General features: G+C 39.8%; 2 protein-coding genes across 2 annotated transcripts; both read right to left on the minus strand.

The window, feature by feature from the left end:
* Positions 1 to 6,608: 6,608 nt before the first annotated feature.
* On the minus strand, positions 6,609 to 7,556 carry LOC131190901 (olfactory receptor 1L4-like). The gene has a single exon (XM_058168434.1). It carries the CDS (start codon positions 7,554 to 7,556, stop codon positions 6,609 to 6,611), a length of 948 nt encoding a protein of 315 aa, XP_058024417.1.
* Positions 7,557 to 19,247: 11,691 nt separating this feature from the next.
* Positions 19,248 to 20,195, minus strand: LOC131190622 (olfactory receptor 1L4-like). Its single transcript, XM_058167968.1, has one exon. The coding sequence runs from the start codon at positions 20,193 to 20,195 to the stop codon at positions 19,248 to 19,250; it is 948 nt and encodes a 315-aa protein (XP_058023951.1).
* Between the last annotated feature and the right edge of the window lie 4,504 nt (positions 20,196 to 24,699).

Genomic DNA, 24,699 nt, shown 5'->3' on the forward strand with positions numbered 1-24,699 from the left:
ATCTTTGATGCAGAATCAGCACGGCAAGTACCGACTCCCTTTTTGAAACTTGAAACCTTTCTTTGTCTTTGATTAATTGACTTTTAAAATGGCGTCTAAAAGTGAAAGTAAAAATTTTTTAGTACGATGAAGCAGCGTTACTTGTGGATTGTTACAAACGGAGTTTTTTTTATACTGAAAGGAGGGAAGAAGAGTTATTAAGTTTGAATTCCTGATTCTTTTGAAGACAGAATGGCAGCTAAACCTTTAAAGCCTTCTGGAAGAAGGGGATCTGAACCAAGTCTTGAGGAAATATTGAAAGAACAGTTATAGGTTGATTTAGACAAAGTTTCACATTTTTTGAGTATCTGTAACCTTGTTCCAGGACACAAGAGCTAGCCTGAGCTTCACTCTGAAAAATTACATACTAAAGAAAAAAAAGACATCAACTTTCATTGTTGTTGTTGTTGTTTGTTGCAAAGTCGTGTCCGACCCATCGCGACCCCATGGACAACATTCCTCCAGGCCTTCCTGTCCTCTACCATCCTCTGGAGTCCATTTAAACTCATGCCTACTGCTTCAGTGATTCCATCCAGCCACCTCGTTCTCTGTCGTCCCCTTCTTCTTTTGCCCTCAATCTTTCCCAGCATTAGGCTCTTCTCCAGTGAGTTCTTCTTTCTCATTAGGTGGCCAAAGTATTTCAGTTTCATCTTCAGGATCTGGCCTTCTAAAGAGCAGTCAGGGTTGATCTCCTCTAGAACTGATCTATTTGATCTTTGATCTATTTGTTCACTTTGCAGTCCAAGGGACTCGCAGAAGTCTTCTCCAGCACCAGAATTCATTGTATGGAATATTATTCATTGTATGGAATATTAAAAGCTACAAAGGCTTAACTAAGCAGAGACAGATTTTTGATAAATTGAAGCTGTTTATGCCTCAGTATTATTTTACAAGAAACTCATATTCTCCCTGATGAAAAATATCCTTTGGCCTGCAGGATTTTAGCAGATTCACCAAAAAATGGAAAGCTGCCAGAGGGGTTGTGATTTTCATTTTTTTAAAAACTTCAATTGAACTAGATATTTTTGATGCTGGCATATAGTATTACATAATTTTGATAGTAAACTGTTGGAGCTGGAGATTAAAGTGTTCTATGTGCACATGTAGGAGCTCCGTAAAACTAGAATCTAATCTGAGCAATGATCAGTAAAGCAGGTTTTATTATAGGAAGGACATTTACTATAAGAAATGCCTATTGCATTTGACTCTACCAAGAGCAAATGTTCTAAACAAGCAGAATCAAAGAGCATAGTAAACAAGAGCTGCTTGTTTACCTGAGGCAAAAGGAAGTGACCTCACATTAGGAACTCTTAGATAAAGAGCATGCAGAGTGACAGTAAAAACTAGCGCTGAGTGAATCCTTAGGCACTAAGCCTTACTTCCTCCTTATGTTGGTAGCCCAGAGCTGCTAAAAAAAGCAGTGCCATTAGATATGGCTCTTCAACTGTTGGATGCCCTGCATAAATTATTATGTTCTGGATTTAACACTTTTTATTGAGTTATAAGATAAAATAAGATACAAAATACAAAAGTAAATAGGAAAACAGTGGCGGGGAGGGGGGAAATGAGGTAGGGTTAGGGGGAGAAAAAAAGAAGCATTGACTTCCGACTTTCTGTTGCAGTAAAACAAGGCATTAACATCAAGCCACAACTTTTTGTCTTTTCACAATAATATAAATTAACCATTTCTATAAGGATCTATCAGTCTAATCCAGGGGTCAGCAACCTTAAACACTCAGAGAGCCATTTGGACCCATTTCCCACAGAAAAGAAAACACCGGGAGCCACAAAACACTTCCAGTGCCTGACTATTTCCTGAGCGGCTACAAAACTAGCATATATAGTTGAATTAAAGGTTCTGTTTTCTTCTGAAACTTTTCTTTTCTTGGATTTATTCATGGTTGGCCTACCAGAGGTTGAAAAGCTTAATAAATTGCGCGTCAGTGGGTGTCGCGCATTGGCTGTTATGACAGATATTTTGAGCGACAGGGAGCCGCAGCAGAGGGATGAAAGAGCCACATGCGGCTCTAGAGCTGCGGGTTGCTGACCCCTAGTCTAATCAGCAAAATCAAAGTTTCATCCTTTTCCACTTCAAGCACAAAGTTCAGAAGTGGTTTCCATGTGGAAACCAAGGTACTTATGTTCTTTTCTTTAATCAAGATAGTTAATTTTGCCATTTAAGCCGGCTCCATCAGCTTTTGCAGCCATTCATCCATGGTAGGAATCAAAGTGTCCATCCATTTTTGTGTGAATAATAATCTTGCAGCTGTCAACATATATAGTGTCAAAGTTCCAAATTATCATGTTCCAATTAATGATTTACCTGAAACTTTACATAACCATTTTACAATTCTCATTTTGTTTCTAAACAAATAATTGTAGCTATGGATATTTTGTAGTTATAAAAAAATTGATCTATTTATGGAAACAATTAAATCCAAATAAGCAAGAATATATTTTTATTACCCCAACATGGCACTACAAAATCAGACTATTTTTAATAACTTGATCAATGGTTAAATTATCTGGGGAATGTTATATTAGCTAAATTGCAGTTTCTTATTGGATATGGCCAGTCTGGAGAAAAGGACTAGAAAAGGACTAGAGTGACATGATAGCAGTAGCAGTATTCTAGTATTTGAGAGGCTGCCACAAAGCAGAGGGGGGGGGTCAACTTATGTTCCAAACATCAGAAGGCAAAAGAAACAATGGATGGAAACCAACCAAGGAGGGAAGCAACCTGGAATTAAGGAGAAACTTCTTAACAGTGAGGACAAATAACCAGTGGAGCAGCTTGCCTTCAGAAGTTGTATGTTCTTCATCATTGGAGGTTTGTAAGAAATAGACTGAATAACCACTTATCTGAAATGGTATAAGACAGTGCTGGCTAACCTTTTTGCCATCACGTGCCAGGAGGTGGGGGGCGGGGGGATTGCACACGTGCCCACACCCATAATTCTATGCGCCTGGCCCCGTGCATGCACACGCGACCCCCCTCCCCCCTGCTCCTGGCATGCAATGGCCCGGTAAGCCCATTTTTCTCTCTCACCTGGCTCCTACAGAGGCTCTGGAGGCTGGGGACAGCAAAAAAACATATTTCCTGTCCAACCGGAAGTTGGCAAACGGGCAGTTTTAGGCCTCCGGAGGGCCTCCGGTGGGGGGAGGCCATTTTTGCCCTCCCCAGACTCAGAGAGAGCCTCTGGAGCCAGGTGAGAGAGAAAAACTGGCCTTCTCCAACACGCCCTCCAGAGGCAGGAAATAGCCTGTTTCCCTACTTCTAGTGGGCCCAGAAGGCCCGAAAATCAACTGGTTGGCGCGTGCATGCGTACCGGAGCTGAACTCGGATGCCCACTGATATGGCTACGCATGCCATAGGTTCGCCATTACGGGTATAGATCTCTTCAAAAGATGCTTTGAATGCATATGCTGGAAATCACCATTTGTATTATGCTTTTATATAAAAGACAGATAAATTATATGTCTTGAATGCTAAATTGTATTTGAAAAAGGAGAAAACTCTTTTAAATGATTGACTTCTCATTTGAAGCAGTGGGACATGGACTTGAATTTGTTGAACCTTCATGGATGCCCCTGTGAAGGAACCTTCATGGATGCCCCTGTGTTGAAATAGTATAATAGTAGTATAATATTTACAAAAGCTATGCTTTGGGATATCTCATATTTAAATTATATGAAATGAATCTCCAACTTACAGAATTTTACACATACCTATATTCTGCTAAATAGTGCTTTCTGAAATGGAATAAATTTTCCAGAAATGTTGGCTACTCATTTAAAAGATTTAGGTATACTTTAACAATACCAGAATTTTTTTAACACCAGTAAACCAATGAAATCTAGAAAAGCTTCTTGATTGGATAGGATACTCATAAAGAGATATAAAAAGGAAAAGTTGGCATTTAATTTATTTGAGATATTTTGTGAAATAGGGGCCCTACTACCATTATCCTAAGAGGTTTACATTATGGTTATTATGAAACTGGGAAAGAACCTTATGAATTCTGTAAGCTATCATTAATATTTTTGTTAAATCTTGATGCCAAGATTTCAAGAGCCACTTTATCACAAAGTTTACAGAAAGCAAAGTTCAAAAATTCATCCATCAAAGTCAGTTTTTATGAAAATACATCACGTGACTGATAATATTAGAATACTGGTGGGCATATTAGCATTGTTAAACTAAGAAAGATGAAATATCTTTTCTGGCTTTATTAGATTCATAAAAAATCATGGATATGATGCAACATTGATATGGTGTAAATAAAGTTTTTGGAGCAAGTGATGACAAAAAAATGAATTTCCTACTGAATGCATATCTTGGATTACCATTTCTTCTTCTAATCCTTCTGCTAAAGTAATCACTAATGGGATTACGTCATCAGCAATCAAAGTGAGAAGTGGAATGTGATAAGGATTCCCCATCACCTTTAATGTTTAATTTAACATTGGAAAAATTGATAAACTGTAATGGTCCTTTTTTTTTAAGGGACGCGGTGGCTTAGTGGGTAAGACACTGAGCTCGTCGATCGAAAGGTTGGCAGTTCAGTGGTTTGAATCCCTAGTGCCCTGTAATGGGGTGAGCTCCCGTGACTTTTACCAGCTTCTGCCAACCTAGCAGTTCGAAAGCATGTAAAAATTGCAAGTAGAAAAATAGGGACCACCTTTGGTGAAAAGGTGTTCTGTGTGCCTTTGGTGTTGAGTCACGCCCACCACATGACCACGGAGACGTCTCTGTCCATTTACCTAGACTGATAGGCCTGAATTTCATATAACCCTTACTATATTTGAGCCTCTTATAATGGAATTTTTCCCCACTCATGACAAAGAGAACCAGGTTGGTGCAGTGGTTAAGGTGTTGGCCTAGGAACAGGGAGTTAGTGCGGTGGTTCTCAACCTGTGGTCCACAGACCCCTGTGGAGACCACGATGACATCACAGGGGATCCACAAAGGCTTGAAGAAATATTACGATTTAAATCTTGAGTTAAGTCTTGGAAGTCCATGGCCACAAAAGGTATTTAAAGGGGGTCCATAGTGAAGAAAAGATTGAGAACCACTGAACTAGTGAAATCCAGTCCTGCTTTAGGCACAAAGCTAAAGGTGGCTGACTTTGGGCCAGTTATTCTCTCTCTCAGCCCTAGGAAGCAAGCAATGATGAACCATTCCTGAAAAATCCTGCTAAAACAACTGCAGGGGTTTGTCCAGGCAGTCTCTGAGAATCAGACACAACTGAACAGAAGAGGGAAAAAGATAAAGAGCACGCAGGGTGATACACAAAGACAGGGACAGAGAATAAATCCATAACTCTCTATCCTAAGCCACCTGCCTGTTGTGATCAATATGCCATCAATTGTTGAAGGATCAGCTGCATTGGTTTTGTCCTCCACATCTCTCTCCATACCCACCTTAGAACAGATTATGCATTGTTGAGGGAAAAACATTTATTAGACCGAAAGCAGAACACATCACAAAACGTAGCAAGGCCTCCTTTCAAAGTTGATCACCATTTGATGAGAATTTGTCACTGGCGGACAGATCTGGAAGACTGCGAAGGAGCTTTAAAAAGTTTTAAAGTGAGGCAAGAGATCTGGAGGAAAGCATTTCCAGGACTCGAAGGAAATCTGTCTTTCTGGAATCCATATCTTCATGATATGAAGATCCATTTCTCATAAGCATGCGAGAGAAAATTGGCTTCATAATTGATAAAATAAATTCATATTTGCCGAGGTGTAATCCCATGCTATTAAGTAATTCAGGTTTATTATGTCATTCAAATATGAACACTGAAAGCCAAAATGTAAAATGTGAACATTCTGGAAAATTGGGGCAATTTAGAGATTATACAGGATATACGGAGATTACAGGTAGTCCTTGATTTACGACCACAACGTAGCCCAATTTTTTGTTGCTAAGTGAAACATTTACAACCTTTTGTGCCATAGTTGTTAAGTGAATCACTGCAGTTGTTAAGTTAGTAACACGGTTGTTAAGTGAATCCGGCATCCCCATTGACTTTGCTTGTAAGAAGGTCACAAAAGCTGATTAACGTGACTTCACGACATTGCAACTGTCATAAATATGAGTCAGTTGCCAAGCATCCGAATTTTGATCACATGACTGTGGGGATACTGCAACAGCCGTAAGTGTGAAAAATTGTCATAAGTCACTTTTCCCAGCGCCGTTGTAACTTTGAACGGTGACTAAATGAACTGTTGTAAGTCAAGGACTACCAGTATTAACATAAGATTAAAGGTTTATGAAATGATCTTTAGAGTGGAATAATATCCACCATAGGAATAATTCAGCATAAAAATGTCATCTTTCAGAATCACAGTAAGAATTCACTTTGCAATTCAGAATGAAAGACATAATATATGGAGTTTATAACCAACAGTTGGCTTTCTTAGAGAATATTTGAAGGAAAAAAAGGCTTCTATTTTCAATCCGGGACAACAAAAGTTATATAAAACAGCTCATCTTTTATCTGAATGCCTTGCAAATCACAGTTGATTTGCAGTTTCTTTTGGGGTAGCGTCAGTTTCATTACAGCTCATCTCTTCTGAAACCAACCTCTTAATATTCTTTTCATTGCCTCCTGCATTGTACTGTTCCTCAGGCTGTATATGAAAGGGTTGAGCATGGGAGTCACCACTGTGTATAATATTGATGCAATTTTCAATTTTGACCCAGCGTAAGTGGAGGATGGGCGGATATAGATGCCTAGCAGAGCCCCATAAAACATAGCAACTGTAGCGAGATGGGAGATGCAGGTGGAGAAGGCCTTGTGTTTCCTGAGGCCTGGCGGTATTTTCAAAGCTTTGAATACAATGAAAAGGTAGGAAAAAATGATCAGCAAAAGGGGTCCGAGAAGAATGGCCATGCCTTCACTGAGAAGCAGCATGTCAACAGATGAGGTGTCGGAGCAGGAGAGCTTCAGTAAAGGATGGAGGTCACAGAAGAAATGGGGAATCTCTCGGGAAGCACAAAACTTAAAATTACACACGGAAAGAACGTACAGTAGGGAGTGGGCACAAGCCAGGAACCAAGATACAGCAGCCAGTTGTATGCAGAATCTGTAGCTCATGATTGTCGCATAATGCAATGGACGGCAAATGGCGATGTAGCGGTCGTATGCCATGGAGGCCAGGAGAAAGTTATCCGCTGCACAGAAGCTCACAAAGAAATACACCTGTGTCAGGCAACCACTAAAGGATACGGAGTTTGTGCGGGACAGCAGGTTCTGCAGCATTTGGGGTACAATGGTGGAGCTCAATCCAAGATCAGCCAATGACAAGTGACAGAGGAAAAAATACATGGGAGCATGGAGGAGGCTGGCACTGGAGAAGATCAGCAAGATTATCACGAGGTTTCCTAGCAGGCAAAGCAGGTACAGACAGAGGAAAACAGGAAAAAGCAGTCCTTGAAACTCTGGAGAGGACGAAAAACCCAGGAGGATGAATCCTACAAAGTTGGTTTGGTTCTCCTGATTCTTTTCCATAAGTCAGCCGAAAATATGGATTTTTGCATCTTTTTATTTACCTATCTGGTTTGTATTCCACCTAGACATGAAGGAAAAAAAGTACAGCACTTGAGGACATGGGGAAAATTATTAGTCTTTAAGCCGACTGAAATATCTTGATTTGTACTCCAAAAATGGGGCATGTGGGGGCCATTTATTTCAGTAAATGTCTGGCAAGGGTAAAGGCATACATAAATTTCTTTGAATTCACTTTACAAGAACATAAACGTGTAATAAAGAAGATTGATATTGGACATTTAGTATTCTATTGCGATTGCTCTTAGACTCGCTGAATATAGGATGGGTGTGATGATCCTTTATTTATGGCTTTGGCGTGTGTTATTGTGAGTCAGGTGTCTAACTAGCAGATGCCGTTTTAATTATTGAGGACAGTTAAAACAAAAAAGTTTGTTGTGGCTTCTCCAGTCTGGAGGAATGACATTTCAAATTGGGGGTAGTATTTAAACTAATCCATTCTAAAGTGATGCATACAAAACCTCCTAGTTTATTCGCTCTTGAGGTCCGGTTTAGAAATATCAAATACCAAAATCCCCAAAGCTTCAACCAAAAACTGTCTACTCACCCCATTCCTAAGAGGTCTGTAAGGGACGTGCATAAGAGCACAAGTATGCCTACCATTCCTGTCCTAATGTTTCCTTTCGTTATATCCAATTAATATCGTTATTACATACTCATATATATGCTTATATATTGTATAGTTATTACATGCTTATGCTTATATATATACTGTGTGACAAAAATAAATAAATAAATAAAATAAAAATAAATACTGGTAGCAGAAATGACTGGTGAGTGGCTTTTCTGAATCAGGACGTGCTTGGCTAAAGAAGCTGATCAACTTAGAGTGTAGTTTTATAAATAGCCATTCAAAAATCTAGTTTTGATGATATAGGGCAGGGGTCTGCAAACTTGGCTCTTTTAAGACTTGTGGATTTCAACTCTCAGAGTTCCTCAGCCAGCAAAGCTGGGAGTTGAAATCCACAAGTCTTAAAAGAGCCAAGTTTGCAGACCCCTGATATAGGGTATTACAAATGAAATGATTTGTAATCATTGTTCTTTGCCTGCAAGTTAGTCCCTTCTTCCTCTGAAGTGATCAATGCTCAGGCTGAAATGGCCCATTTGGTAGCATTGAGGCTGTAGCAAGCTGTCTTCTACTGCCACAGATCGTTCATCTGTTTCATCCACCCTTGCGCATGTCCTAACTGGCAGCAGCATCGTGGCTCTTTGTTGATGACCACGGGTTGTGTTTGGGAAATTCCGTATGCAGAGCAGTTACGCAACAGCCTTTCTACAGATTCTGTGATTGTTTCCTGTGCTATTTAGTTACTGTAAGGTAAAGGTAAAAATCCCCCTCACACATATGTGCTAGTCGTTCCCGTCTCTAGGGGGCGGTGCTCATTTCCATTTCAAAGCCGAATTCCATCCATAACAGTCCTTTTCAACTTCCTTTTCTGGATTGCTTTCTCACCCACATCTTCATATACCATTCCTACCTCTATCTTCCAGTTTGCAAAAAAAGGCCATTTGATGAGGATCAATTGAGCAAGAATGTTGAGCAATTGAACAATTGAGCAACACAATTGTCCTTGGTTCCACTTTTACAATACAATGTATTGAGAACCCTTTGTCTATAAAGTCATCCCTAAGAGTTAGTGTGCTTTGTAAATGATCATGCAGAGACCTTCTACTGAGGCAGAGGTTTCCCCCATCCCCAATGCCCTGATTGGTCCTGGATGGGCTCCTTCTGACAAGCACTTTTCCCAGCCCTAATCTGAAGAGGGAGGAGGATGTGACATGCAGCCTCTCCTTCTCCCTGAATGAGGATCTCCTATTCAGCCAAGGAGTCTAAATGAAAGAGCTTAACCCTTCCATTACGATGTCTTCTCGTTGCTGCATCACCTTATCTCATGGCCTCTATATATGTACCACAACTTTGCAAAAGTGCAGTTTGCACGGAGGTAATTGGAAGGGGAAGAGAGAAAGCTAAGTAAGGAATTATATCTTTCTTCTATGTTTCACTCAAATACAGTATGCTAGGTAGCAACAGTGTGGAAGGATGAAGTGCAATTCTATGCATTTTTGATGTAGAGATAGAAAGAGAAAACTCTTAAATAAAAAGCTTACTGGCTTGTGTCCATTAAAAAAAAATCACTAAATATTATACAGTACCTTTGGCAAAAAGCTTTGATGTCTCGACTGAGGTCCAGTTTCATTTTTTGAGGGTGAAGAGATTCTTTATAACTTTTTCAGTTCTGAACAAGGACTCAGGCTTCATGGGGCAGCATTTTCTTTCTCGGAACAGACAATGGTGGGAACTAGCATGCCTGTGGTGAGGAGGCAAGGGTAATTTCTAGTTTGTGACACCCCAAGGAAGAGACATTGATGCAAAAACAAGGCTCTTTGGGGAACTTGTTAACCAAGGCGAAAACATTCAAGAGTGATAACAAGTGATGTAAGATCGGGTTGGAAAGTTGATGTCAAGAACAGATTTCTGAGAGAGAGAAAATCTAGCCGATCTGGCCAAAAAAGGAACATAAAAATTATCTGTAATTAGGCAGACCTCCAAAAAGCTACTTCATAGAGGCATCTGAGACTGGTTCAAGTGCATTGTATTATTAACATCTGTTTATCACTCCTGTATTGAAGATATTGTCAGGATTAGGATTCATTTTTAATGAATGGGGGAAGGAAGGGGAAAGGAGGAGGGAGGGAAGAGAGAGGAAGAAGAAGGGGAGGGAGGAGAGGGAAGGGAAGGGGAAAGGAGGTGGGAGGGGAAGAGAGAGGAAAGGAGAAAGGGGAGGGGCGGGGAAAGAAGGAGGTGGGGAAGAGGGAGGGAAGGAGAAGGGGGAGGGGATATAGATAGAAAGTGATCCAAGGCAAGTTCAACCTGTGAGTTCCTTTTCCAGGTATCACTTTTTTGTGATTGATCAATTTTCTACTACAAATGTTAGGCAATGCAGACAGAGACTAATTGAATAAATTAGTGTGTGGGGAAAATTCTAAACTTTATTCCCCTCTCTTTGTTTTATTGTTTTCAGGCTAAACCTGGATCTGGTTTAGCTAAATGGAATTCAAGTTCCACAGAGGTTTGGTTTTTTTAGCAAGATTTATTGAGAAGAACAGGATACAGTTACAAGAATTCCAGCAACTGTAAAGTTTCCCGTTTATAATCAATATATCACCACATATATTTAGGACAGAGACTTTCTGATTTTCTCTCTAATAGCTTTTCAATAATTCAACATGTTTCTTCACTGATAACAGGAAACAAAAGAATCATCTGAATTTCCATCAAATTAGGAACCAATTCTTACAAATTGGTGAAGCCCTATGTTAGGAAACCCAATCAAATCCTTTCAGCATACTTACCTCCAGAGTAATGTTTTAAGTAAGAAGTGATTGGTCAAGATAAACTTAATGTTTTGATAATGCCATTATTAGAAAAATAAATGATACAGCACACATTCAATTTTAATAAAAAGGTAACAGAAAAGTTTGCCAATTAGAAAGAACGCCAGAAAAAATTGCTACAGAAATGAAGATTAATCTATTGTGAATTTAGAAGCAGCTGTAAAAGAAAATCAGAGGCTGCTGCATAGTCATAAATTTCAAAGAATGACTGCAGAAAAGTAAAATTATAACTTAGGGGAGATTGATCCTCTCCTGGGGAATATTGATCTTGCAGCTCTGCTAAGTATGAATTTACCAAATTATATTCCATCAAATTTGTATTACATTGTACCATTACTATGGGAAAATTGGAGTATGTAAAAAATGCTGAAGAGAAAACTTTTCAATCAGTGTGTGCTACCTGCTCTAACATATGTCAGTTTTTTGTTTGTTTTTTTACATTTATATCCCGCCCTTCTCTGAAGACTCAGGGCGGCTTACATTGTGTAAGGCAATAGTCTCATTCTATTTGTATATTTATATACAAAGTCAACTTATTGCCCCCAACAATCTGGGTCCTCATTTTACCTACCTTATAAAGGATGGAAGGCTGAGTCAACCTTGGGCCTGGTGGGACTCGAGCCTGCAGTAATTGCAAGCAGCTGTGTTTAATAACAGGCTGTCTTACAGCCTGAGCCACCCACGGTCCATATGTCAGTGAAATATGGACACTAACTTCACAATTGATACAAAAGCTATGAGTGGCGCAAAGAGCCAAGGAAAGATGCATCTTCGGCATTACAAGACAAGATAGAAAATCCTACACGTGGATTAGAAAACAAACGAAAGTATATGATATCATCAAGAGAGTAAAAGAATTGAAATGGAAGTGGGCTGGTCACAAACCAAGAATAACTGATGACCAGTGGCCTAAGGCAGTCAGAGAATGGATCCCTCTTGATAAAAAGCTTCAACAAAAGAGACCTGAAACAAGATGGATCAATGTCATCAGCAAGTATTGTGGGCCCAATTGTCAAAAGAAAGCTCAGGACCGTATTGCTTGGAAACATGCGGAAGAGGCCTTCATCCTGCAGTGGACAGACAATGGCTAAAATGATGAAAGAATACTGGATATATAAAGAAATTGAGCAATATATTACTGTCTCTTCTACTCATGATGTGCATGGAAAAATATATACTCTCTTCTAAAACATACAGTCCAGATACTTTATTTTAAAGATAATTTGTTTCATTTTAATATGTTATCAGGAACATAACAGATACCTTTGCAGACTCAATTAAAATTAAAATTAGAATTAGGTCTAAATGTGGAACTATCCAGGGTCCTGAAAATCTGGCCTATTAAACATCCCTCTCAAGCCTTTCATAAATTCTTTCAGGTGCTTCCTTGTGATCACCTGAGGAAAGTAGGATCTACCAATCACAGTACATCTAGAAATATTTAGCATGAAAAATGGAAGAAAGTGAGAACTGCCCTTCAAAATCACATTTGAGTGGGTTTATTACCACAGCACTGGGGAGAGGGGGGGAAGCCCAATGAAAACTATGCTCAGTGAATAAATTCTGATTAAATTTTCAGGAATAAAAACTTGAAAGACGTAAAAAGAGGACAGAACGGAAGAATGAAAGTCAGAGTTGACGTGCTCAGTGTGATATTTTCTTGTAATTATTTTCCATCTAGTGCAAGGGTGTCAAACTCGATTTCATTGAGGGCCGCATCAGCGTTGTGTTTGACCTCGAGGGGGGCAGGGTGGGTGTGGCCATCTCGGGGCACCTGTGGCGGCCTGAGTGCTCTGCCAGTGCAAAGAGGCTTCTGAGCTCCATTTACGGCTGCAACGGCCTCCTGCAATCTTCTGCTATGGAAAATTTATTTATTTATTTTATTTATTTATTTGATTTCTATACCGCCCTTCTCCCGAAGGACTCAGGGCGGTGTACAGGCAAGAATAAAACAGACGGTACAATATACAAATTTAAAATGCAGTTAAAAAACTTATTTTAAAATTGGCCTGAGAAGTAAAATATATAATAAGCTAAAAAACCCCATTTAAAATTAATTACTAAGAATTTAAAAATTTGTTAAAATCAATTTAAGCCAGCCCCGCGTGAATAAAAAGATGTGTCTTCAGTTCGCGACGGAATGTCCGAAGGTCAGGTATTTGGCGTAAACCCGGGGTAAGTTCGTTCCAGAGTGTGGGAGCCCCCACAGAGAAGGACCTTCCCCTGGGGGCCGCCAGCCGACATTGCTTGGCGGACGGCACCCTGAGAAGTCCCTCTCTGTGAGAGCGTACGGGTCAGTGGGAGGCATGTGGTAACAGCAGGCGGTCCCGTAAGTACCCAGGCCCTAAGCCATGGAGTGCTTTAAAGGTAGTAACCAACACCTGTGTGTGGCCCTCCTGAGCGCCATTTTTGCTGGCAGAGGCATCACAGGCTAGTCCTTCACTATTTCCAGGGTGGCCCCACGGGCCAGATCTAAGCACCCCACGGGCCAGAAAACGGGGTTCGCAAGGGCTGTGCACGGACCTCCTGAGCTCCGTTTTCATTGGCAGAGGCACCATGGGCTGGTTCTTCACTGTTACCAGGATGGCACCACAGGCCAGATCTAAGCACCCCATTGGCCAGATCTGGACCACAGGCCTTGAGTTTGACACCCTTGATCTAGTGGAAACTATCAGTCTGGAATCCAAATAAGACAATCAAAACGAACGACATTTCTATCTGTTGGAAAGATTTCCCAAATCTGCTAAATTATTATAATTCTTTTTTGAAGGAGGGGCGTGAAGGACACCACTTTTCCTAACTTCACAGCACCATGCTGTAAAATCCATTCCAGCATGGAAGTGATGAATTTAAGCCAATCTTTATGCCAGCTGATGATAATAGAATTTGAAATACTGGATTCACAGGAAACCATTTGATGTTTTAAGAAGTAAAAGAGACATACAAACAAATAACTAGGAGAATGACTTGCATGGTTTTCCTATGTTAGATTTACAAAAGAGATTTTTTTTTACTTTTTGCAAGACTTGGTAAGAAAAGACAAAGGGGAAAAAAAAGAAAAGAAATTGAAATTGAAAGCTTTTAGGACATTATTTGAAGCAACTGAAATGAGGTTTTATGGATTTGCCTATAGATGGGATATGGGGGGGGCGGGAATTGTTGTATTTTATGTGAAAATAATAGGTTGTTAAAATTGTTTACAGTTGTGAAGACAAGGGGGAAGTTATTTTATATTTCCTTTTTTATATTCTTATTTTTTTTCTTTCTTCTCAATTCTTTCTTTTACATTTTCTTCTTTTTTTTCTTCTATACATTTATTCCTCTTTATTTTTTGTAACTTTATAACTGTAATATTAAATAACATTATTGAGGGGGAAAGAGGACACGATGCTGGGGGAAACTGCAATAAGCAATCCCTTCCAATTATGAAGGATGGATTAAAGGGATGATTGGCGGTGGCAATTAAATTCTCATCCTTGAGCTTCTATCCAGGCTGTCTATTCAGCATGGGATATGATTGGGCCTAAACACTCATTAAACAGCATATGGCAAACACAAGAGCACAACTGGATCTAGCCGGAACCCAGTCTTGATCCAGTGAATCCTAACAGGTACCCTGCCTCCTTTATTCTATTCTACAATTCTACAGAGGAATTATTGAGTCTGTCATTTGCACCTCTATAACTGTCTGGTTCGGTTCTGCAACCCAACAAGAAAAACACAGACTTCAGAGGATAATTAGAACTGCAGAAAAAATAATTGCTACCAACTTGCCTTCCATTGAGGACCTGTATACTGCACGAATCAAGAAGAGAGCCGTGAAAATATTTGCAGATCCCTCGCATCCTGGACATAAACTGTTTCAACTCCTACCCTCAAAACGACGCTATAGAGCACTGCACACCAGAACAACTAGACACAAGAACAGTTTTTTCCCGAAGGCCATCACTCTGCTAAACAAATAATTCCCTCAACACTGTCAGACTATTTACTGAATCTGCACTACTATTAATCGTTTCATAGTTCCCATCACCAATCTCTTTCCACTTATGACTGTATGACTATAACTTGTTGCTGGCAATCTTTATGATTTATATTGATATATTGACCATCAATTGTGTTGTAAATGTCGTACCTTGATGAACGTATCTTTTCTTTTATGTACACTGAGAGCATATGCACCAAGACAAATTCCTTATGTGTCCAATCACACTTGGCCAATAAAATTCTATTCTATTCTATTCTATTTATGGCATATCTCACTAATCTCAAAATACCTAATACCAAAGGGCCGTTACTCTGGCACAATGCTCTCCCCTCCCCTCAGCAGCCCTTGAAGGCCAATGCAGGAAGATTCCCTAAAAGGAGAGTCAATGCCCCTGCGACTCTGGATACAAAGAAACAACAAAGCTGAGCTCCTCCAGTGCCTGTATTAGAGGGGCATTCATACTAGCCTTGTAGGTGCATAAATACCCAGGTTGAACAGCAATTCTGTCCCTGCTGCTGCTTTTAGATACTAACCCTGCTACAACATATAATGTCATCACATTCTACACAGCAGTGCTTAAAGTCTATCAGATGATGATTTATTTTTATTTATTTATTTATTTTGTCAAACACATATATATATATAAGTATAAGCATGAAATAAATACACAAAATGAATACAACCAAAGGGAACATTAGGACAGGAACAGTAGGCACGCTGGTTCTCTTATGCACGCCCCTTACAGACCTCTTAGGAATGGGGTGAGGTCAACAGTAAACAGTCTTAGGTTAAAGTTTTGAGGATTTTGGGATGAGACCACGGAGTCAGGTAGTGCATTCCAGGAATTAACAACTCTGTTACTGAAGTCATATTTTCTACAATCAAGATTGGAGTGGTTCACTTTAAGTTTGAATCTATTGTGTGCTCGAGTATTGTTGTGGTTGAAGCTGAAGTAATCTTCGACAGGAAGGACATTGTAGCAGATGATTTTATGATTTATGTTCAGGTCATGACGAAGGTTTGCTTTAACTGCTTCATCATTGCATTCTTTTCCGTTAGATCCTTTTAGGGGTGGGATGGATCTCGAGTCTTTAAGTTTGTTGTTTACAAAATTATAGGAAGTGCAATTGGATTTTGTGCGCAGAAGGTCTTCTTCTTGTTTGATGTGGTAATTGGTGCATTCAATCCTTATTTGGTGGCATATATTTTTGTAATGGCTTGTATATATACCAATACCCATACATATAACTACATATATATATATTAATGACTGTCCATCTTAAATATATATCAGAAAGAGGAAGCATCAGAGTTCACAAGGTTGATATTATGTATATGGAACAAAACTGTGGCTGAATCTGGATGATCTGCTTTGATTACCACGAAGCCTCCTCCCAGAAGGTAACAAGGAAAACAGGTCATGAAGAGGATATGTAGTGTCCCAGACATTTCTGCGGACTCTGGTCAAGCATTATATGCTATGTTCTGGATAGGAAGGAAGTGAACTGCCAATATTCTTCTCTCCCATCTTCACCACTCTCTCCACCACCTTCCTGTCTGAAGCAGTAATGCCTCCAAACCAGACTGTAGTGCAATATGACAGGATGCTCTCAATCATCCCTCTATAGAAAGTGGTAAGAGCAGGGGAAGGAAGGTGTACTTTTCTCATGCAACACAGAAAATGCAGGCGCTGCTCTGCCCACTTCACCAGTGTCTCACTGTTGAGCGACCAAGCTAACATACTCATTAGCTGCACACCCAGAAACTTGAATGGACATCTAGTTTGGAAATTCTAGAGGGCTCTGCACTGAAATAGATTTAGCCTGTCACATGTTAAACTTTATGCTCTATTATCATTATGTCCATTTAATGCTCCTCTTTTTAGATACATTTTAGGCTTTTGTTATATGTATGTATGTGTGTATATGTATGTCTCTGTTTTTTAACTCTTTATAATTATTAATTTTTAGATTCCAATGTATTTTCTATTCTTTTTAGTTGTCTGTATCCCATCCTTCTTGTACTGGTCTCTGACCATAATAAAGATTTGATTTGAAATAAGCAATAATAAACTGTTTGTGCAGAAACAAATATCATAGGATTTGAAGTCTATACAGATCAAAAAAGGAAAACAGAGTGGAACTGGTTAGATTTTATGGATACCTTCATCCCTTTATTGATTATGACAAAAACAATAAGACCAACTGATGGTACAGTTACTGATTCGCATTATATTTTATTTGTATTGGAACATTTATTTTCAACCATAGGCTTTAACAAAATAGGAATACCGTATATACTCGAATATAAGCCGATCCGAGTATAAGCCGAGGTCCCCAATTTTACCCCAAAAACTGGGGTAAACTGGGGACTCGAGTATAAGCCGAGGGTGGGAAATGAGGCACCTACCGGTTGGGGAAACCCTCCCTCCCTCAGCTGAGAAGGCTGGCGGCTCCCCCGCCCCGCCCTCTCACTGCACCGGCAGGGCTTCCCCGCGCCGTCCGGTAAAATGTAAAAAAAAGAAAAAAAAAAAAACTCGAGTATAAGCCGTATATACTCGAGTATAAGCCGAGGGGCTTAAAAAAAAAAAACTCGAGTATAAGCCGTATAGACCCGAGTATAAGCCGAGGGGACGTTTTTCAGCACAAAAAACGTGCTGAAAAACTCGGCTTATACTCGAGTATATACGGTAATATGATTTACTGCTTCTTCTGTTTTTGGAATAACTATACTGATATATTATAGAGATGAAGAAAGGTAATATATTTGTTTTTTTGACTTACATGTTTCATACAAGAACTCAAGACAACATAGATAATGCTCCACCCTCCCATTTTTCCCCACAACATCCCTGTGAGGTAGGTTAAACGGAGAGAGATCTTCTGACCCAAAAATACAAATTAACAAAAGACAGATAGTTTTAAATTCAGAGACTTAATTCCCAATATATGGCAAGCAAATCAAAGATAGCTTTTAAAAATTCTTGTGATTTCACCAGCAAATATTTGGCACTGGGAGTTGGTTCTGATTGACAGCCAGAAAATCAAGTGCTGTGATTCAGAAAGACAGAAATCTGGCTGAAGAGGAGTTGACAATTCACTGTAACTGATTTCGGACTCTTGTAACCTAGAACTGAAGCTGATTATTTAGTATTTCACATTGATGCATTACAGCCATGGTTAAAAAAAGAAACTTATTTAAGGGCATGATAAAAGCAAAAAAAATTAATCAGCGAAGTTGAGCCAACTTGGTAAATTTGTAGAAATATCAACTGAAGAATAGTTATTATTCATAATCTCTAATTTCCCTTGTAATAAAAATATACATTTCCAGCAAATTTTTGTAGGGAGAAAATAATGGCAATTTAGGGATTTAGTGTAGTGGTTGAAGCACCAGACTGGAAACCAGGAGTCAATGAGCTCTAATCCTGCCTTAGACCGAAAGGTGCTGGGTGACATTGAGCTGGTCACTCTCTGTAGGAGAAAAGCAATAGGAAAATGCAAAAATGTAGCTAAGAAATCTAGGATACCCAATGATCAATTGAACACCCACAGAGAAACACAAAGGTACACAGTACTTTAAGTTCCCTGAGATCTCTAGCTTTTACATTTCAAAAGAATCAGCTCCTTAAAAGCAACAATAAACATCCATTACTTCAAACATTTCAGCTAAAATATTCCCAGTTAAATAAATAATCTTTATTTCTGAGCAAACACGACTTATAAAAACTCTGCCTTGCAATGAGCAACAGCTCTAATAGCCTGCAGAAAACTACCAATGTGAAAAGTCATTACAGAAGTTCTTTCAGACAATAAGCTGTCCAAAAGCAGGGTATTTTCTGACAGCTGAAGTTTATTTCATGGAGCAGAGTGTCTTATAAGGTTATTGACAGATCTGCAGGCACCTTTTTATGTTGAGAAACAGCTAATATAAAAAGTCAGCTTGGTTGCACTTTGCGATTCCTTTACAGATAAGAGACTAACAGAAAAACTGGTATGCTCTAAATGCTAGAGAACAGAATAACAGAGTTGGAAGGGACCTTGGAGGTCTTCTAGTCCAACCCCCTGCTTAGGCAGGAAACCCTACACCACTTCAGACAAATGGTTATCCAATCTCTTCTTAAAAACTTTCAGTATTGGAGCATTCACAACTGCTGGAGGCAAGTTGTTCCACTGACTAATTGTTGTAACTGAACATTGGCCATTAATAGCCATGCTTATTTGTACCCATGGCTGAGGGTGCTGGTTCCACTAAAACCAATTCCTTACCAGTCTCTTGATGGCTGCATGCATCTCACTGTTCCTCAGGCTGTATATGAAAGGATTGAGAATAGGGGTGACCACTGTATAGAATATTGATGCCACTCTCAGCCTCGAGGCAGAATAGGAAGATGAGGGGCGGAGGTAGGTACCTATCACCGTGCCATAGAACAAAGCCACAGTGGTGAGGTGGGCACTGCAAGTAGAGAAAGCTTTGTACTTTTTGGACTTACATGGAAGCTTCAGCACCTTCAGGACAATGAAGGCATAAGAGAAAAGAATGAGAAACAGAGGCCCAAGGACAATTGCTGTCCCTTCGCTGACAAGAAGCTTATCAACAATGGAGGTGTCAGAACAAGAGATTTTCAATAAAGGGTGGATGTCACAGAAAAAATGGGGGATTTCTCGAGAAGCACAGAAGGTAAAATTAGATACCAACAGGGTGTACAACAAAGAGTGGAAATGAGCCAGCAGCCAGCAACCAGCAGCCAACAGAAGGCAGTACTTGAAGCTCATAATCCTGGCATAATGCAAAGGATGGCAGATGGCTACATAGCGGTCATACGCCATGGAGGCCAGGAGGAAGTTATCTGTGGCAGCAAAACTCACAAAGAAATACATCTGTGTCAGGCAACCATTATGGGATATTGCTTTTGTCTGGGTCGCTAAGTTGTATAGCAATTTAGGCACTGCAGCAGAACTAAATCCCAGGTCAGCCAGTGACAAGTGACAGAGGAAGAAATACATAGGAGCTTGGAGGAGGTTGGTACTGGAGAAGATCAGCAAGATTATCAAGAGGTTTCCTAGCAGACAAAGCAGGTACATAGAGAGGAAGATGGGAAAGAGAAAATCTTGGTGGTCTGGTGAGGAGGAGAAACCCAGGAGGATGAATCCAGCAAATGTCGTTTGATTCTTCTCTTCATCCTGCAACTCAGGCATTCAGGACCAAGTTCTTGTCTACCTTTCTGCTCTGTATTTCAGATGGATCCAAAAGTACTAAACTAGTTTGAGACAAATAAAGAAAAAACATTTACAGCTGTTAAATATTTCTCTTATGAAAGACATATAGCTTATTTTAATTTGCATTCCAACAACTGCAAAAGCCACTCCCTGGAAATCTGTCCATTCATCTCTGCATGATTCTCTCCTCTTTCACTTTTTTTCAAGCAACTGAGAATCTGTTTGATATGTTAGGACTAGTTTTGTTTGTTTTCAGATAGTTGGGGGAATGGACAATGACAAATTATTTATGAGTGTTAAAATAGGGGAATGGACACTAAAAGAAAAATTTCTGGCAATTGGACTGATCAGTTAAGGATGTTATTTTTTAAAAATGACCAAAGGGCACCAGAATTCCTTTGCCAATCACCCAGTTCTTTCTTCCTATGAAGTGGTAACTACTTAAGCTGAAATGGTTTAATTTAGGGAGTAGAGCAGAGTACCTTCTTCTGTGCAGAACATTTATCCATCTCCCCATTACTATTTACACTGATAGGTAGGACACCACACCCATATTTTTCAGGCACAATTTTATTTTGCACAAGGGCTGCTTTTGTGACATATTATATGTAAAGTTTCCACTAAGCAATAGCCCTTTAAATGATGTTGTTTTTCTCCCAGGCTGCTTCCCCACCCTGTCTACACTCTGAACAAAGAGATAACAATCCTTTTCCAATTCAGCGTCTCATTCTCCAGTCTTCTTTTTCACCAGGACCTCCATTATACCACACAAATGGGGAAGAAGTAGGTATCTTCCCCATCTGCAAAAAGGCAGTTTGCATGGGGATAATAGAAACCACAGCGTCAGAGAGAAAAACTATGCAACCGCATTGTTCTATGGTTCATTCAGGTAGAATGTGCTAAGAATGCACGGAGTTCAAAGAATGTTGGGAGCAAGATGTGCACAGTTATATGTTGTTATATATACAGACACAAAGGAAAGGGGGGGAATAAAGCTGAATAAAGCACTAAGAAGATGATATCCTTTGCCCATAATATATAATAGGATACTCTACCTTATCTTCTATTCGGAAAGGTGGTTGAAAGCTGACACCATACTCTTCTGGAACCAGAAGTCTTGATGTTTTCATTAAGAATGGATCTCTTTCATTATGCCATCGTTTACCTAACAACAAGGTCTTTGCAGTGTAACCTTTTCCTTCCTGAAGCAGAAGTGACTTGGCAATGGCATAAATAGGACCTTTATTGAAATGAGATGGAGATAATTCATCTTCATTGGCTCCCCAAGGAAAAAAAGTACCAGTTATGAAGACACTCTTCAAGGAACTTGTTAATCAAAAATGCAACATGCAGCAGGAATACCAAGAAATCTAAAATTGGCTAGGTTGGTGGATACCAAACATAATTGTGTTTTTTTTTTAAATAAACAAGACTTTATTAGGGTAAACAGTATTTCTCTCAATATGTTGGATCTCCAGAAATTTACTTCCCACTGGCAAATGTCACTGCTTGTAGTGTGCAGTCTTATGTTAGGAAACCCATATTACAGCAGGCCAGAGTAGGCCTTGCTTTTTCTCATTTGATAGGCATGGGTTATCAATATCTATGGCTATATTACAAAAGGTCTTATGACCTTCTTATGACTCAATTCACCTTGAAGGCCATTCCCGGGTTGTACCTCAGCAAGATTTGCTTCCACTTGTCTGTTGATCTCTGTTTTATTTGTACTGCATTTGCTGTGTAAAATGATGTTTTATCAGGGAACAAAGAGAGTAAGGTGGAAATTATTCCTGGGGACTCTGATGTTCCCTTCGATATCCAAATTGCATGTTGAACTAGGGAAAAAGCCAGCAAATAATTTCTCAAATCTGTAAAATTATTACGATTTTGAGGGGGGGAGGATTTGGGGGACACCATCTCTCTTAACTACACAGAAACGTATTGTAAAATCAATCCTGGCATGAATTCTGGACTCATGACACCTGTTCAAAGAGCAGGTGGCAGTCGTTGTTAAGTGAGCCTTTGTGCACCAGTTACAGCCTTTTCTGGATCAAGAATATCTGCACCCAGTCGTTCACGCCCGAGTCATCTCATGATTGGACTATTGTAATGTGCTCTACATGGGGCTACCCTTGAAGACAATTCAGAAACTACAGCTGGTGCAGAGAATGGCAGGGTGGGCAGTTATTGGGGCCCAAAAAATGTCCCATTTAACACTACCGCACCGTGAGCTGCATTGGCTGCCAGTTTGTTTCTGGGTGCAATTCAAGGTATTGGTTATCACCTTTAAAGCCCTTCATGGCATAGGTTTGGTTACTTGAAGGGGAGGCATGCTGTGAACCCCATCATCCCAAATATTCCAGCTGGTGGGATCCAGGAGAAGGGCCTTCTCAATCATAGCACCTGCCCTCTGGAACATTTTGCTCCCTGGGGAAAAGTCGACTCCAACCCTCCCAACCTTCCATATGAGCCTAAAGATCTGGCTCTGACAGTTTGCTCAGGGGTCCAATGGGGGAGCATCACAGGGGAGGAGTTTGGTAGATTATCAACAGATCCCACCTCCCCTTCTATTCTGCTCCTGCCCTCCCAAACTTTAATTGGACTGTAGTGTTTGGCTTATATGAAGTGATTTATGTTTTTAGTACATATAATTTTTTTTCGTCTATGACTATAAGCCACCCAGAGTTACACGGTGGTGAGATGGGTGGGCAATAAGTTTTATAAGTAAATAAATAAATACCTCATCCTTGGGTTTCCAGGTCCAGGTCCTCAATTCAGCATGGGATATGTTCAAGCCAAAGAACTTCTTAAATAAAGTGGAGCAGACAGGAAAGCACCAATTCGATCCAGCCAGGACCCCCCAAACATTATTGCCAGAGAATCCTCTGCCTCCCCAAGGGCATCCCTAACTAATTTTGAAGTACCTAACTACTGGAAGGCTTTTACTCTGGCTAAATGTCATGCCCTCCCCTCGGCTGTCCTTGAAAGCTGATACAGGAAGTTTCCTTACCCAGTGAGACAATGCCCTTGTCACAGAAATAATAGAGCATGTGTTTCTCCAGCACCTGTATTACAGAGACATTTGTATTAACTTCATCTCATCCATTACTGCATAAATGCCCAGGATGCAGAATATAATTCTTTACCTTCCCTGCTGCTTTCAGACACTAACCCTGCTATAATGTTGCCAGGTTTGGCTCAGCAGTGCTTAAAATCCATCAGATTCAATGAGCATTTAGTTTGTCATTCCAGACTGCTCTATAACAGGGAGTCTCCAACCTTGGCAACTTTAAGCCTGGCGGACTTCAACTCCCAGAATTCCCCAGCCACCTGGCTGGGGAATTCTGGGAGTTGAAGTCCGCCTGGTTTAAAGTTGCCATGGTTGGAGACCCCTGCTCTGTAATGTGATTGGTTTAGTCAATCATATACTAATTTTTATATTCTCCTGCACTCAAGTAATGCTCCTGACCCTCTTTGTTGATTCCTTTTAGAGTTTTGCTTTTTTATATATACTTCTGTTTTATATCTTTAAGCCTTTTATAATTATTATTTCTTGGACTCTGATGTATTTTTCAATGCCTTTTAATTAACTGTACCCCACCCTCCTTATTTCATTTTTATCTTTATTATTTATTAAATTTAAATTTGACCCTCTCTCCGATAAGGCAACTCTGGGGATCTTATAAGGCTTATATGGCTTTTGATCCAGAAGTGAAATGCTCCCAGTTCAGCCCGTTCGACCGAATCGGTAGCGATGGTGGCCAGTGGTTCGGAGAACTGGTAGCAATGGCGGTACAAGGCTCCGCCCACCCACCTGGTTGTCATTACTTCCTGATTTTAACCAGGAAGAAACCTGTTTTTTGCCCCCTGTGCGTGCGCAGAAGAGTTTACACATGCGCAGCGGGTCCACGCATGCATGTGCACTTCCGAACCGGCTGGGAAGGTAAGTAGATTTCACCCCTGCTTTGATCATAATGAAAATTTGATTTGATTTGATTTGATTTGCCATAAGCAATAATAAATTGCTTGTGTAGAAACACATAGCATACGCTTTGAAATCTAGACAAGTAAAGAAAGGAAGACAGAGTGGAGCTGGTTAGATTTTATGAAAACCTTCATTCCTTTATTAATTATGACAGAAACGGTAAGGTCAAGGATGTTACAGTTATTGATTTGAATTATATTTTATTTTATTCAAAGGCTTATTTTAAATCCTAGGTTTTAGCAAAATAGGAATAATATGATTTATTTATTTCTGCTGCTTTTGGAACATCTATATTGGTATTTTGTAGGATGAAGAAAGGTAATATATTTGTTTTCTTGATTTAAATCATATGTTTCATGCAAGAACACATATATCATGACCCCATCTCCCATTTTTCCTCACAACAACCCTGTGAGGTAGGTAGGCAGGCTGAGAGAGAACTTCTGCCCTAAAAATACGAGTTAGCAAAAAACAGAGAGAAAGAATCCAAATTAGAAA

The sequence above is a fragment of the Ahaetulla prasina genome, chromosome 2, assembly GCF_028640845.1.
Source record: "Ahaetulla prasina isolate Xishuangbanna chromosome 2, ASM2864084v1, whole genome shotgun sequence".
NCBI classification, from domain to species: domain Eukaryota; kingdom Metazoa; phylum Chordata; class Lepidosauria; order Squamata; family Colubridae; genus Ahaetulla; species Ahaetulla prasina.